General features: G+C 42.4%; 1 protein-coding gene across 1 annotated transcript in view; it reads left to right on the forward strand.

Annotated features, from left to right (window-relative positions):
* The window catches only part of LOC138246472 (FXYD domain-containing ion transport regulator 5-like), a 150,955-nt gene that overhangs the window by 11,279 nt on the left and 126,197 nt on the right, over positions 1-13,479 (forward strand). The window contains exon 2 of the mRNA XM_069201109.1: positions 12,223-12,292. Coding sequence (XP_069057210.1) covers positions 12,223-12,292 — 70 coding nt within the window. The remainder of the gene's footprint in view (positions 1-12,222; positions 12,293-13,479) is intronic.

Raw genomic sequence — 13,479 nt, forward strand, 5'->3', positions numbered from 1 at the left:
TTTTTGACATATGTAACTGCAGGTGCACAGGTGGCCTGACACTTAATGGTAGTGTCACAGCGCATAAGGTAATAGTACCAACAAACAATCAGTCCATAAAAATGTACAAATCTAGAGGGACCATGCAGCATGCGTAAATTTGTTACAAGGAAAATCAAGAAGAACCAGGAAATGGACAACAATGCCCCCCCTTCCCCTCTCCTGAGTGCCCAAAGATCAAACCTAAAACTCCAATTATTTTCCACTTACCTCAAATAAATTAATAAAAAAGGATTTTAGTTCAATTTAGATAAAAGGTCATTCATTATTCAGTTGATAAGGAACTCTAATGATTGTGGCTACACTTTGTTTAAATGTGCAAAAAATGCTCATAGGCAACTGTAAAATTAGTTTCCTTAGGACAGAAATCTCCAAACAACGTAGAATTTGTATGGGAAGGACTGACCAAAATAGCACCAAAAATAGCCTTTTGGCAAAAATGTTCAATGCGGTGAAGTAATGCAACAAGATTAATCAACGCATGTTCCTGGTACGGCTAGAAAGAAGTCAGTTAACTTGTTGAATGCTCTGTATCTTTGATGATGAGTTACACTTTGCGGTCTGTATGCTGGCACTTCAGCCTAAGTATGGCGAAACTCTTCAGGACAGAATCCTGCAAGCTCAGTCAACTTGGACAGCGCTCCTGTTGGATTCTAACAGACTATGCAACTGGTGCAAAGGGTCTTCCCAACCCTAGAAGGCTATAATAGATAGATCTGCTTGCTCTGTAGGTTACTTTCCTCTGTGTTAGGACACACAACACATCTCTTGAGGCTTTCAATGCAGGACTTTTTTTGGGTTAGGGCATTCAGTTACCAAGTACTTCCAAGCAGGGGAGGACAGCGCTGAGCAGGATGATGTGGGCATCATAGCAGAGCAGAAATATTTCCACATTGGATTTACATTGCAAATCGTATTTCCTTAATCCTCCCAACATGTTTTTAGCCCCACAGAGACATAAGCAGAAGTCAGGACTGTCTCCATGCAGAGGTGGGGAAGTCTTCTTGTTTCTTCTTCCCATGCTAGTGCAAATGTAAATAGTTCTAGCATGGATTATGACTGGTCAGAATCGGAGTGCCATGAATTGTACGCCTGAGCTAATTCCTCCCATTTTACCATACTGTGATTCAAGCCTAATTCTGTGAGCGTTCATTTAAGGACACGGAGCTCTCACTGGTTATTTCATGTCCCAAAAAGATGGCAGATATCTGCATTGTACACTAAAACCGACCCATTGGCATGGCTTTGCAGGCCCTAAAGCACCAAAGACTTTTAACCACTCCCAAAATGACAAGCAATAATCCTCCGTAGAAAGATATAGTCCAGCAAGGTCAATGTCAAAGGTGCATTGTTTCACTTCTTTTCTTTATATTTCAGAGCAGGCTACTGTCTCCGTTTAATCACTTACTGTAAAGATGATATTGGGGGGGAGACATAAAACCTCTATCCGAGGACATCTGTGTTGGTTGTTTGCTCCTTCCAGCCACCTTGTGAATGTAACTTGAGCATTAGCAGCCTGAATAAAAAGTAAAGTTATTACTTCTCCTAACACGATTTGTAAATCAAATAATTAAATTATTTGTTCCTATTTGGAAGCAATATGTCTCAGAGAGTGAGTACAATAATTCCTCTCTACTATTAGTTGTGTATCATACCATCGTGTACAGACACCCTAACTATTGCCTTGGTGGAAATGTACACTTCAGCTCTCTTAGGTGCTTTGCATGCTCGTAGTTCTATATTTCTCGTAAGAAAGGTAAAAGAAGCATTAGGACTAAAGGGAAAAACAGGACGGAATGAGCTCCAGCTATCGGAATGAAGGAACCGGAAATATCTGTATTATGTTTGCCAAATTATATTTCCCAAACACAGTGGAATAAAAGTGTAAAACACAAAGATGACAGCAGACTGGGAGCTGACATGGAACAATTTCAGAGATCTGTGACATTTGCGAGTAGTTAATCCAGTCGTATTTTGTATTTCTTTTGTTGCTTCGGAGAGTACCCAGAGGGCTGATCTGACAGGTCAGTATGTGAGTAATTCTTTAGGTTGAGTCTAGGCAGCGCACGTGTTGTCTCTGGACATGCTGTAATCTGTTTCTGTGGGCTTTCACCACGCCCATCACACGGCCGTCACTTTCATTTGTTCACTGGCCTGCCTTTTCTGATTACTTTGGTTTGTTAGGTAAATGCTTTAGATTTGTCCCGCCTTCAGGCTGTTTTGTTACCGCCTTGGCTGACCCTGTCACATGGATTATTGCACAGTTAGACATTCTTCTTAGTGTTGGTGCACTACGTTTTTCTATTGCCTCTCTTCTTTGCGCTCGTGGCGGTATGTTGTTTCTGTCTCTGGCATCTGGCTGTTTTTTGCAGTGTCTGTACCTGACAATGGCTGTAAGCTGGAGGGGGATTCTTTTTAAATCATTTATATAGCACAAGCTTGACCGGAAGATTGGAGCGCTTTCCATGTGCACTGGTTAAATCTGAAGCCCCATTCCCAAATTCTTCCCAAGTACAAACTGGCACCTTTTAATTAGAAAAAACACAAGGGAAAAACCACAGTGCGGCTGCCAAGCACAGCAGGAGAGCCAATACTACAATATTCACTGCACTCAGGAAACTTGCCCCATAATGCTTTGCAGGGCATTCCTTTTACAACACATTTTTGCCCATAACTCACCCTGTGGTGGTCCTAGGACAATGGGACCACCTCCAAAACTTTCAGCACAACATGCTCTTTCTGTCCTGCTCATCTTCTGGGTCCCCACACTACATTGGGGGCCCAAAATCATAACCTCTCCGACCATTCAATGTCTTTATGCTCTCTCAGGGATGGAGCTTTTTCTTTACAGCTGGGAGTAGTTTGTGTTCTAAGGGCCTTGTTTGTGATAATATTCTAATAGGCCTGCTAGGCCTGAAATGTGTAATGCACTATGCCCTGTATGGCTCATTATAGGGTTACACTACAATGCTCTCTGCCATTCTCTTTTCATGTGGTTATGCCCTCTAGGGGCTGACTATATGGTTACATGACCATTTTTCTTCCAAATGCTATTTTTATTGTGGTGCTCTCTAAGGGATGCTCTGACCATTACAGTGTAATTCCAAGTGTATGAAGGAATGCATAAGCACAGTTTATTTCTGATAAAGGTTTAATGTGCTGCATAGCTAAATACTTATAAGGTCCCAAAGGTGAGACCTTTTGGCTATGCCAATTCTTGTTGGTTGTTTATAGGCTGTTTTATGGTCTGGTCGGTCAGTTTTTACTGCTGATTTCCCCTATTATCACCACAAACATTGCCTAAAGCAAGCCCAAATGCATACAGTCTGCTATACGTTGCAAAAAAACTCATTTTCAGTGTGTCTTTACAAATTCAAAACTCCCTGAATTCGCAGAATTTGAGCCACTTTTTTAGCTGTTTGATTTTGACAATGGCGGCCACGTTTATTTTGGTGCCCAGGAGTTTTTTGTGCTAGTCTGAGCCTGGACTGTAGTTGTCATACACTTGACCATAGTCTTAGTGAAGTTGATGCTTCTTTGCAAGCCGCAGACTGGCATTTGCAAACTAGTATTAGCTAGTCATGCAAGAGAAACCATGGGGTCCTGATTATGGATCTTAAACCACTCAAAACCCCAGGCCGCAATGACACGTGCTAGAAGAGAGAAGAGTGATCAGCACTGGGGCATTTAGTGGTGGAACAGCTATCTCGAATATATGTTGTCTCATGCCCGACAATTTATTGTAGCTACGCATACACGAGTTGGTCTGTCTCAACACCTTTATGCACACCACAGTCGTGCCGCATGCACACACCTGGGGTCAGATCATGGAAAACTACATGGTTTACCCATAACAGGAACTAGGCAGCCTCACAACCTGGTGAAAAGGCATGCACCCCGTGAATAGCACCCGCCTGCCAAGCTGTAGCTTAGCGAGTATGTCACGAGGCCGGAAGGAAACGATCCCCCTGGGTGTTGTCTGAATTATGCAGTGCAACAATAATAAGGGTTCAGTGGCCCTGGTGCTGCTGCACCAGTTCAAGCAAGCGTCTGCTGCCAAGCTGTTATATGATGCTTTGAATTTGACTTATAGTTCAATAGAAGGCCTATGAGTTACACAATGCACTGAAATGGGCCCTCCTAAAGTGAGGTGGGCATTACTCCCGGTCATTCAAGCAGTGACAGCACCGCTTACAATGCAATAGAAAAAGCATTTGGATTACAGCATACAGTGGAGTAGGGCATGCAAGCTCGTAATGGTAGGAAAGGGATGCTGCTGTGAGTTCACCACCAGAAACTTTACTCAAATAAACCTTATTCATTGAAACGCGAGACTGATTTCACAGGAACTTGGGATATCGAAGGTAGAGAACAAAAGTACATTTTAATAGCTTTTTAGCTAGAACACCTAACCCATGAGGCATCGAGGAGCTATATCAGATGGGTTTAATGGTGTGCTTTACATACGTATAAGGATCACTGCAAGGCCGAGGTGGCTAAAACAACACATATATATCTACGAACTGGACGTTACTCATAAATGACTGCAGTGGCTACTTTAACCCACAGTCAAGTTTACCAGCTTTTACAAGCAGAAAATGCAGTCAGTGTGTTTCTCTTCTGTGTAGGAGTCTGGGAGATCACGTTTGTTCTCCAGAAATCAAAGTACAACATCGAAGAGCTGCGCAGGCCTTCACAGTGCTATGTGTGTGCTTGTTCAGGCACACACAGAAATCAAAAGAGATTTTTAGCCTCGTGGGTGGAATATTTGTTACCCTCCCACCATCATGCAAATGTTCCTTGTATTACTAGGGATTGAATGCTTCAACTTACGAGAAAAAAAATAAAACAGATCACAAATGTCGAGGGAAAAAGGGAGGCGTTTAGTTGATAAACAGAAGTTTGGGCTTTTAATTGAAGACGGTACGGTTATTGGACGACCGGTTGCTTTAGTGGTAAGTGCTTTGTTTATATAGAGAGAGGGTTATCTGTGTGGGGTGAGTTTGAGAGGCTGGATATGGGGATTTAGGGAGAGGTGCCTCAAACAGCCCTCTAGCCTTGGACCAGACGTCAGGTGGACCATACATTTTACAGTATCATCTTAAGGATTTTGGGGGACACTACATACTTTGGGGGCCCCCTGTTAATAGCAACTTTGACATTTATAACACATTCCCCCCTAAATCAATACTAAATCATATGTTAAACTTTCAGAAACGGTCACTAAAAAACAGGTGAACCTTGTCTTTCCCCGGACCCCAAATAACCTAAAATTACACTGGCTATAAACAGACAACGTCAGAGGTCGAGGGGGCCTGAGAGCTGTATATACAGAAATATATAGGGTAGGCAGAGTTCAAATAGAGAGACATTTCACTTTCCCACGGGGGCCTTGGAAGGTGGGTGTGCCCTGGGAAGTTGCCAACTTTGCCCATGCCTTAAAAAGTAAGTACCAGTGGCCCACTGAACAAAGCTATTTAGGACTTTGGTAAGCTAACTGCTCCATTTAGAAAAGCAAATTCAACTCTATTTTTCGCTATCAGTGGATTTTCTGTCCGAAACAGATTTATTCAACAGTACAATTAATTTTATATATGTGTAAAACGTATTACAGGAGTGGGTTGTGGGAGTTCCAAGGTAGTGATATCTACAAACGCCAGCTTGCACATATTCTCAAAACCTTTCCTGCCAGTTTAGAACTCGAACATTGGTTTGTTCCTCAGAAATCTGAATTCAGCATTGCAATGTTTTTTTGAGCTGACAAGCGGAGGCAATTCCTAAAATTGATGGGGGTGTAGGTGAAGTGTTTTTTCCATACAAAAGAAAGAAAAAAACGTTGGCAAGTGGAAAATTACATATCAATTACACTTCCCCATTTGTAAATATCCACGTGTTACATTTCTGCATGGGCAAATAACTTGTTCATTTGTATACTCCGATAAGGAGCAAATGTTGTAAGCTTGAAGAATACTCCTGGAATTCATTTGGAAGTCGAAGAATGTCATAATGTGCTGTACACTTAGGAGTACATTTTAGAGGAGTGTCCAATTTTGACATTCTTTGTAAATCGAACCAGCCAGAGTAAGTTTTAGGCTGAGGTCTCAGAGGAGAAACACATTTTGCTGTTCATCTGCTAGGAGAGCTGCTCTGGTATAATAGCTGTTTTGGTAACAGGCATCTGTTATAAAGGTGCAACCGGAAGTTTCAGATGTCAATCACAGTGTATAAAAAAGCTACATTCCTTGGTATTAGGAAACAAAGTGAGTTTAACAGAATGTCATTTGCTGAAAAGCTTCTACAAGGTTGTCTTCTGAAAAGCTTTAAAAAGAAGCAAAAGTATCCATCTATTCTGAAAAGTACCCTAAACACACGCATGGGTTACTTCTCAAGACAATATTTCTGAAATTTGCTTCATCAGCAGGGGATGCAGTCCAATCTCAAGAGATCTGCTAATGTGGTTTTACTATATCAATGCTTTGGCAGTGTTTTTAGGAGCAGTCCCCCCTAAAGCACAGACTATGAGATTGTGAGTTAGAGAGAGTAACATAAGAGACATTACACAAGTACACATCATGTTACTTTTTCAGTAGCCGAAATAATGGATCCCCTGATCTTTTCCATACTTGCTTCATTCAGACTGCTGACCCTACCCTCGGTTGTCTCCACCCATCCACTGTGGTGTGCACTCTTGAATATTCTGTAGCTTAGTTGGACTGTAATAAATAGCAGCGGAGGTGGCCAAACTATATTGAGAGTTCCAAGATCGTGCCTTTGAAAGGATGGAGAAACTGGTCCAGTTCCAGGCCTGCTGGGTACCCGCATGTGAAGTCTCTCAATTTCCCTAAAACACATTCCTCCTCTGTGAAAGATCATGCTGGGGAACATACCCATACTCTGTGCAGTGATAACTCCCCCCTTTCTCAGACCCTTAGCTCTCATGCGTGGAAAGATTAAAGGGGCAAATCGATTAATCCTGTGCATAGGATATATTTTATTTAAACGTCTGTGGCGCTCTAGCAGCCTAGTGGACAATGTATCCCTGGGACAGTTAGAGGCACTGCTCACACAGAAGGTGTCTCACTACCCTGTTTTAAGGCCTTTACCGTATCTGTGTTCATTTTGCTGCCCTCTTTGATCTGAGAACGTAACTGCAATCTGTCATCTTTCTTGGGAGCGGACACCCACACAATGATAGGGGAGTCTGTTGTCCTTGTGCACTATGTGAAAGGAACAGTCTTCCAATTCCAATTATTATAGCTTTGTATGCTCTTACGTTCAGTGTCACCATGAGTTTAAAAACAATTACAGACAAGGGTTCTATATTTGTGCACTTTTTTTTTTTACTTTACGCATGGATTTAGCTGGAGGGACAAGGGCAAACCAAACAATGCTGAAAATAGAAGTCCAGTCAAATCAAGATGGCTGCCTTATTTCCTTGTTTCAAACCGTCTTCAGCACACAACCACCCTGGGCTTTCCAATGGCCTTTCAACGCTTGATGCTGATAGAGGGCTCATTGAGTTTATGCACTTGATGCAGAGATCTTCGTGTAACCAATTGATCAAAGAACACATTTGAATCTTTCAAGGGCAGTTCGAGTGACAGCTACCAATGCTGAGTCAGGAGTGTGGAATTTAATAAAATATCTACTTGTCCATGGGACAGGTTGCTTCTTAAACCTACTTGTCCTGTAAAAAAAATCTGCTTGTCCCTTTGGTGCCATGTAGTGTGGCGACAAATAAAGACAGCAATCTCATTATGTAAGAGCTCTGATAAAAGCCCCTCTGATTATGCCAGGGCTACTACTATAGTAGGGCTTGAATACTTGCAATCTCAATCCCCACTATAGCAATTTCTTTAGTTGCCACCTTGCCGCAGATCTACGTGCTGGGGGAGACAGCAGTAAGCAATAGTTCCATGAGTAGAATGCCATTGAGTCTGCAAACCTACTAACTTTCATGTTTTAAGGATTTTCACCAGCTCTTCTTTAATTTTTCCCATAATGAGAAAGATTGGAAATTTACTCCTGACAATGGCAGAAGTAGAAGCTCTTCCAGGGTTGGGAAAAAAGTAGTTGGAGGGAAAGTGAACTTGTAAACGCTCAATAGATTTTCACATGAGCAAATCTACACATGCATATTTGCTCGTGCTAAAATACAGTTCACAAATATTTTGTAGGAGTACGATTTCCTTATCTACTTCTGTAAGTTCTTGTGAATTCATGAAAGGCACTAATTCAAAGACATATACCATGGGTGCACTTTTGTGACGTTCTGTAAAAATTGGGTCCCTAATTAGGTCTGGCGTTAACAAAGACATTTTGTTTTTATTAAACTTCTATTTCTCTATCTATCGGCTGGCTTTACTGTGAGTGATAAGGTGCATATTGGCACACAAAGTTTTGTTCAGTGCCAGGAACTACTGTGGCAGTTGGTGTTGTAATGAAACTGGAGGTGGTCTCCCTGCAAAGACTCCCTCAGCCCAGGTGCCATGCTGAGTGGGCCCCCTGGAGGAGGGCTTCGGTGGCAATGTGTGCTTTTGGAGACCAAAAAACCTTTTTTGCTTTTTGCCAATGTTTGTTACAATGGTTAGGGCCTAGCAGCTCCCACAACATTAAAGGTTTACAAAAGCCATGTCAAAACAAGACACGCAGTGAAGAAACCAAAAGACTGACAAAAATGTTGGATCGGTTGGCTTTGCCAGTGCTTGTTTATTTTCATGCTTCCCATAATCTCATTGAAAATGGTTACAGTGATTTTCCATTAGGAGTATTTTTTAGAAATACTAGCATGCATCAACACATTTTACTAAATGATGCTTCAAAGGAATAGCATCTAAAATTTCATAGTAGCAAAACCCTTTTTTCCTACTTGCATTTGTTTCTGAACTCTTGCTTACAAGCTTCTGCAAACATTTGCATCTTATCAGAGAGCATTATGAAAGCATTATATGTAGCCTCATATTGTGAAACTTTTCAAACATGTACGTACACTAATTTCTTTTTTAACTGGAACCACTGTCAGTAGTACAGTGTGACCATAAAACATTTATTTACAGTGCGCACCCTAATAATGAAGTCTTTTCATTAATTAACCATAAATACAAATTTGAACAGCATTAATACATGGCCACATATTACTTCAACTGCAGACAGTTCACCTCTCTGTAAACTAGCAGTCAGAGGGCTTGTGCTGCAGGTGGTTTGGCCTACCTGTCCTAAGGTAAAAATAAACATGGAAACTTGTTTCCTTGACCTCAAAATAATATGTGTCCAGCAATAGGAAATTCATATCCCTGTGAGTATTTGTATTGTGCATACCACAGAGTGAATGCTGTAGTGGGTTGTTAGACCTGACATCCTTGGCATAGTCTCCCTTGTCTTTTGTGCCTCTGCCACCTATGTTGTGACTGTGTGCTTCACTTTGTTTTTGCTGTTTTTTGGTACTCTGGGCACTTTACCACTGCTGACCAGTGCTAAAGTGCAAGTCTTCTCTATATAAATTGTATTTGTAATTGGCTTTTCCATGATTGGCATATTTGATTTGCTAGTAAGTACTTAGTAAAGTGCACTAGAGGTGCCCACAGCCTGTAAATTAATTGATACGAGTGGGCTTGCAGCACTTATTATGCCACTGACATGAGTAGCCCTATATACATGGCTCAGACCTGCCACTACAGTGTCTGTGTGTGCAGTTTTAAACTACCAATTCGACCTGGCAAGTGTACCCACTTGCCAGGCTCAAAACTTCCCTTTTTGTGCATATAAGGCACCCTTAAGTTAGGCCCTAGGTAGCCCCATGGGCAGGATGCAGTGTATGTTAAAGGTAGGACATGTACTGATGTGCTTTACTGTCCTGACAGTGAAATACTGCCAAATTCGGTTTTCACTGTTGCATGGCCCATCTCTCTCATAGGTTAACACTGGGGCTGCTTTTAAATATCTTTTAAGTGCAGTTTCCCACTTGGAGCAGATAGAGATCTGGAGTTTGGGGCCTCTGAACTATTACAATTTAAAATATGTCTTTTGGTAAAGTTGGTTTTTAGATTGTCAGTTGGAAAATGCCACTTTTAGAAAGTGGGCATTTTCTTCTTCAACCTTTCTGTGCCTCTGCCTGCTTGTTTATCCCACATCTGGATCAGACTGACAGTTGGGCTGATGTGAATTCCCTCTAGACAGTGACACAAAGGGAGCTGGGGTGTAACCTGCATATCATGACAAGTCTCCTGGGCTAAAGTGGGGAGGGAGGAGCTGACACTTACACCTGAAAGGGCTGTGCCTGTCCTCACACAATGTAGTCTCCAACCCCCTGGTGTATCTCTGGGGCCAGGACTGGGCAAGGCAGGATCTTGTGAACAACAAGACTTTCCTTGGAAGTTTGCCTACTTCAAATGCAGAAAGGGGGTATAAGTAGTGGACCCAAAACCCAGGTTTTTAGAACACTTGTGGATCAAGAGGAACCTCTGCCAAGGAGAAGAGCTAGAGGAGGAGGAGTACTGCCCATTTGCTGTGTGTGCTTTGCTGGGTTGGCCTGCAGTTGCTGCTTCTGCCTTAGAGAGGACAAAGAGTGGACTTTGCTGGTTATCCTGCTTGTGAAGTTTCTCCAAGGGCATGAACTGAGCTTGCCCCCTGTTCTGAAGTCTTAGGGCCGTTAAAGTCCTCCTCCTCCAGCACCTGGACTCTCTTGCCGAGACTCCTATCCTGCCCAGTGGTGCCTAATCCAGACCCTGGACCCTTGAAAGGAGAAGCTGGTAAAAAACAAGAAAAACCAAGTGCACCGAATTTGGACGATGCAAGGACTGACGCTGCTGCCAGATCCCGCTACGCCACCTGCAACTGAAGCCGTGGTCCCCGCTGGAGTGCAGTGACCCCGACTGACTTCGCAGGCCTGATGGTGCCACAGCCTTGCTGAAGTCCATGACTCCGGGAGTTCCGAAGTGCCATGTCACCGACATACATGACATCCGACTCTGCCGAGGTGACTGCAACCCTGTGAGGTCACCCCAGTGCGTCTTGACCACCGGACATCTACCCCGCCTGAAGGACCTGATGGTACGCATCGACATCTCCACTCCTTTTCTCTGCAGCCCTGGAACCGACGCCTCACCGAATCCAGCGACGCCTCGGTCCCCGACTCTGTGCATCGGCTTGTTTCCTCATTTTCACAAAGTACTGGACCTGGGGGTCCTTCCGACTCTGTGACCAGTGCTATTGGCGTTGGATTGTTGGGAACAACTCCGTAAAAACACTGTGATATCACCAAATTGAAGCATTTGTGTTTTTAAGTGCTATCTTGCAGTTTAATCTTTGAAAATTCATAATTTTGCTTGTGTTTGTTGGATTTTTGTCGCTTTGGTCTTGTTTTGCTCAGATAAACATTGGCTATTTTTCTAAACTGGTGTTGTGTCCACTTTGTAGTGTTTTCACTGTGTTACTGTGTGTGTTGGTACAAATACTTTACACATTGCCTGTGAGACAAGCCTGACTACTTGTGCCAAGCTACCAAGGGGGTGAGTAGGGGTTATCCTAGGTGTGTATTTCCCTTACCCTGACTAGAGTGAGGGTCCCTGCTTGGACACAGTGCAAACTGACTGCCAACCAGAGACCCCATTTCTAATGGGTGTTATTATTAAGTAATCTACTTGGGGTAGTGAATGTCTTGCTTCGTAAGACTGCTATGCAGGAGCTAATGGATTGCTTTGCAAGTCTGACAAAGAGCATTCCATGTATTCTATGCCCTACACCATAAAGGCACTCAAGATTTCATAGAACATTGAGTTCAGTGTGTTGGTGGCATAGATTTCTGTCATATCCTGCCTCAGCGTCTGTCCTTGTGCTGTGTAGTGCTGGTCTCTATGACGTCAGCATTATGGAGCTGATGTGGCACCTCTAAGGGTCCTGGGAGACAACTAGAGGACAACAGTTCAGGGTAGCTGCCTTTCTTACCTCTTTATACTTGTTAAATATTCGTTTCTCAATATGTTCCAGCCTGCACACTGTTCCTCTACCTTGGAAGGGTTTTCTGTACACAAGAGTTTTCACCACAAGGTAGGGCCAGTTTTTATCATTTGCAAAACATCCAATGAGAAAAACATACAAGATGTTCAACATATAAATTGGTAATTACTTTTTTAGACTAGTTTGAAAACAGCATTGTAATAGTTGGTGTATCTTGTTGCTTCACAGATGTTCCTGACCTGGCTCCTCCTTGCTCAGTTCATATCGTTGGTTGGAGCTAATGCACTTTCTACTCCAGGTAGGAACTACTTAAAGCGTCCTTACATGCCTGAGAAATGTTGTTGTGTGCAAAAGAAGGGCTTTTATAGTCCCCAAATATGTCACCCTAATCCCTAACAATTAAAATAGTAAAACACAGAAAGCGTATACATTTGTTTTGAATGTAGCATTAAATGTGAAGGGGTTCTTCGTTGTACTGCCTCAGTGAAGTCAAGTGGATTGGTCTTGTATGTGGACTCACAAGTAATGTCCCATTGAGCAAGTTTGTTTCAGTGAATTCTGTGGGTTTTCAATAATACCCTTTGTCCAGTACCAGTAGAACCCAGAGGGCCTTGCGTGTGACCCAGGACACTTGCCAGCAGTACCAGCAAGTGAGGGGTGGGTGTTGTAGGTTGTCTTTGTAGTAATGAATCTCCAGCTGTATTTATTTCTTTTATGATTCATTGTCTCATTTATATTAATAATACAGCCCCAGCATCTTCAGCAGCACATCTGTAATTCTTTCCTGTTCCGCTCCAGCTCTGTCACCACACACCACATTCCAACTCACACTTTCATTCTTGAGATTCTTCCTTTGACGCCATTCTCACACGTGCGGACCACGCGCAACTATATACAACCCATACAATACATTTCCCCCTCATAATAATGCAATAGAATTATAACTAAAAGTTTGTTACTACCCTAACAGTTTACTAAGAAAAACAAAGAAGAAAAAAAAATTGAATACACTAATCATGAAAATACGAAGCCATTACTAAAGTAATCATGGAAATATCTAAATATCACATTCATAATCTTTCAACATTTTAGATCTCACTCTTCCATATTTACTAACGTCATTACAGGACTTTGCACCACTTCCTGCTTCCTCCCCTTGGGACTCTTGTAAATTTATATTCTCTTGCGATATTCCCTCCTCATTCAATCCTTGAATTTCTTGTGCACTCTTGTCTTCCATTTCATCTCTTAACCGAAAATGTTTCCTTTTCTCCATATCAGAATTTTTACTCTTCTCCATATCATTGCCACCCTTATAGGGCGCAATTCTGCTCACATGCCATACCTTCCCATCACTAAGCAAAACCGAATTGCACAAAACGTTTTCTACACATAATGGAGGATAAAATCTTTCTGCTCCCCTTCTTTTAAACCCAGGTATCTTGACTCTGACTCAGTCGCCAACATGTATCTCTACTGTCTTGC

Source organism: Pleurodeles waltl, chromosome 7 (genome assembly GCF_031143425.1).
Source record: "Pleurodeles waltl isolate 20211129_DDA chromosome 7, aPleWal1.hap1.20221129, whole genome shotgun sequence".
Taxonomy (NCBI): Eukaryota; Metazoa; Chordata; class Amphibia; order Caudata; family Salamandridae; genus Pleurodeles; species Pleurodeles waltl.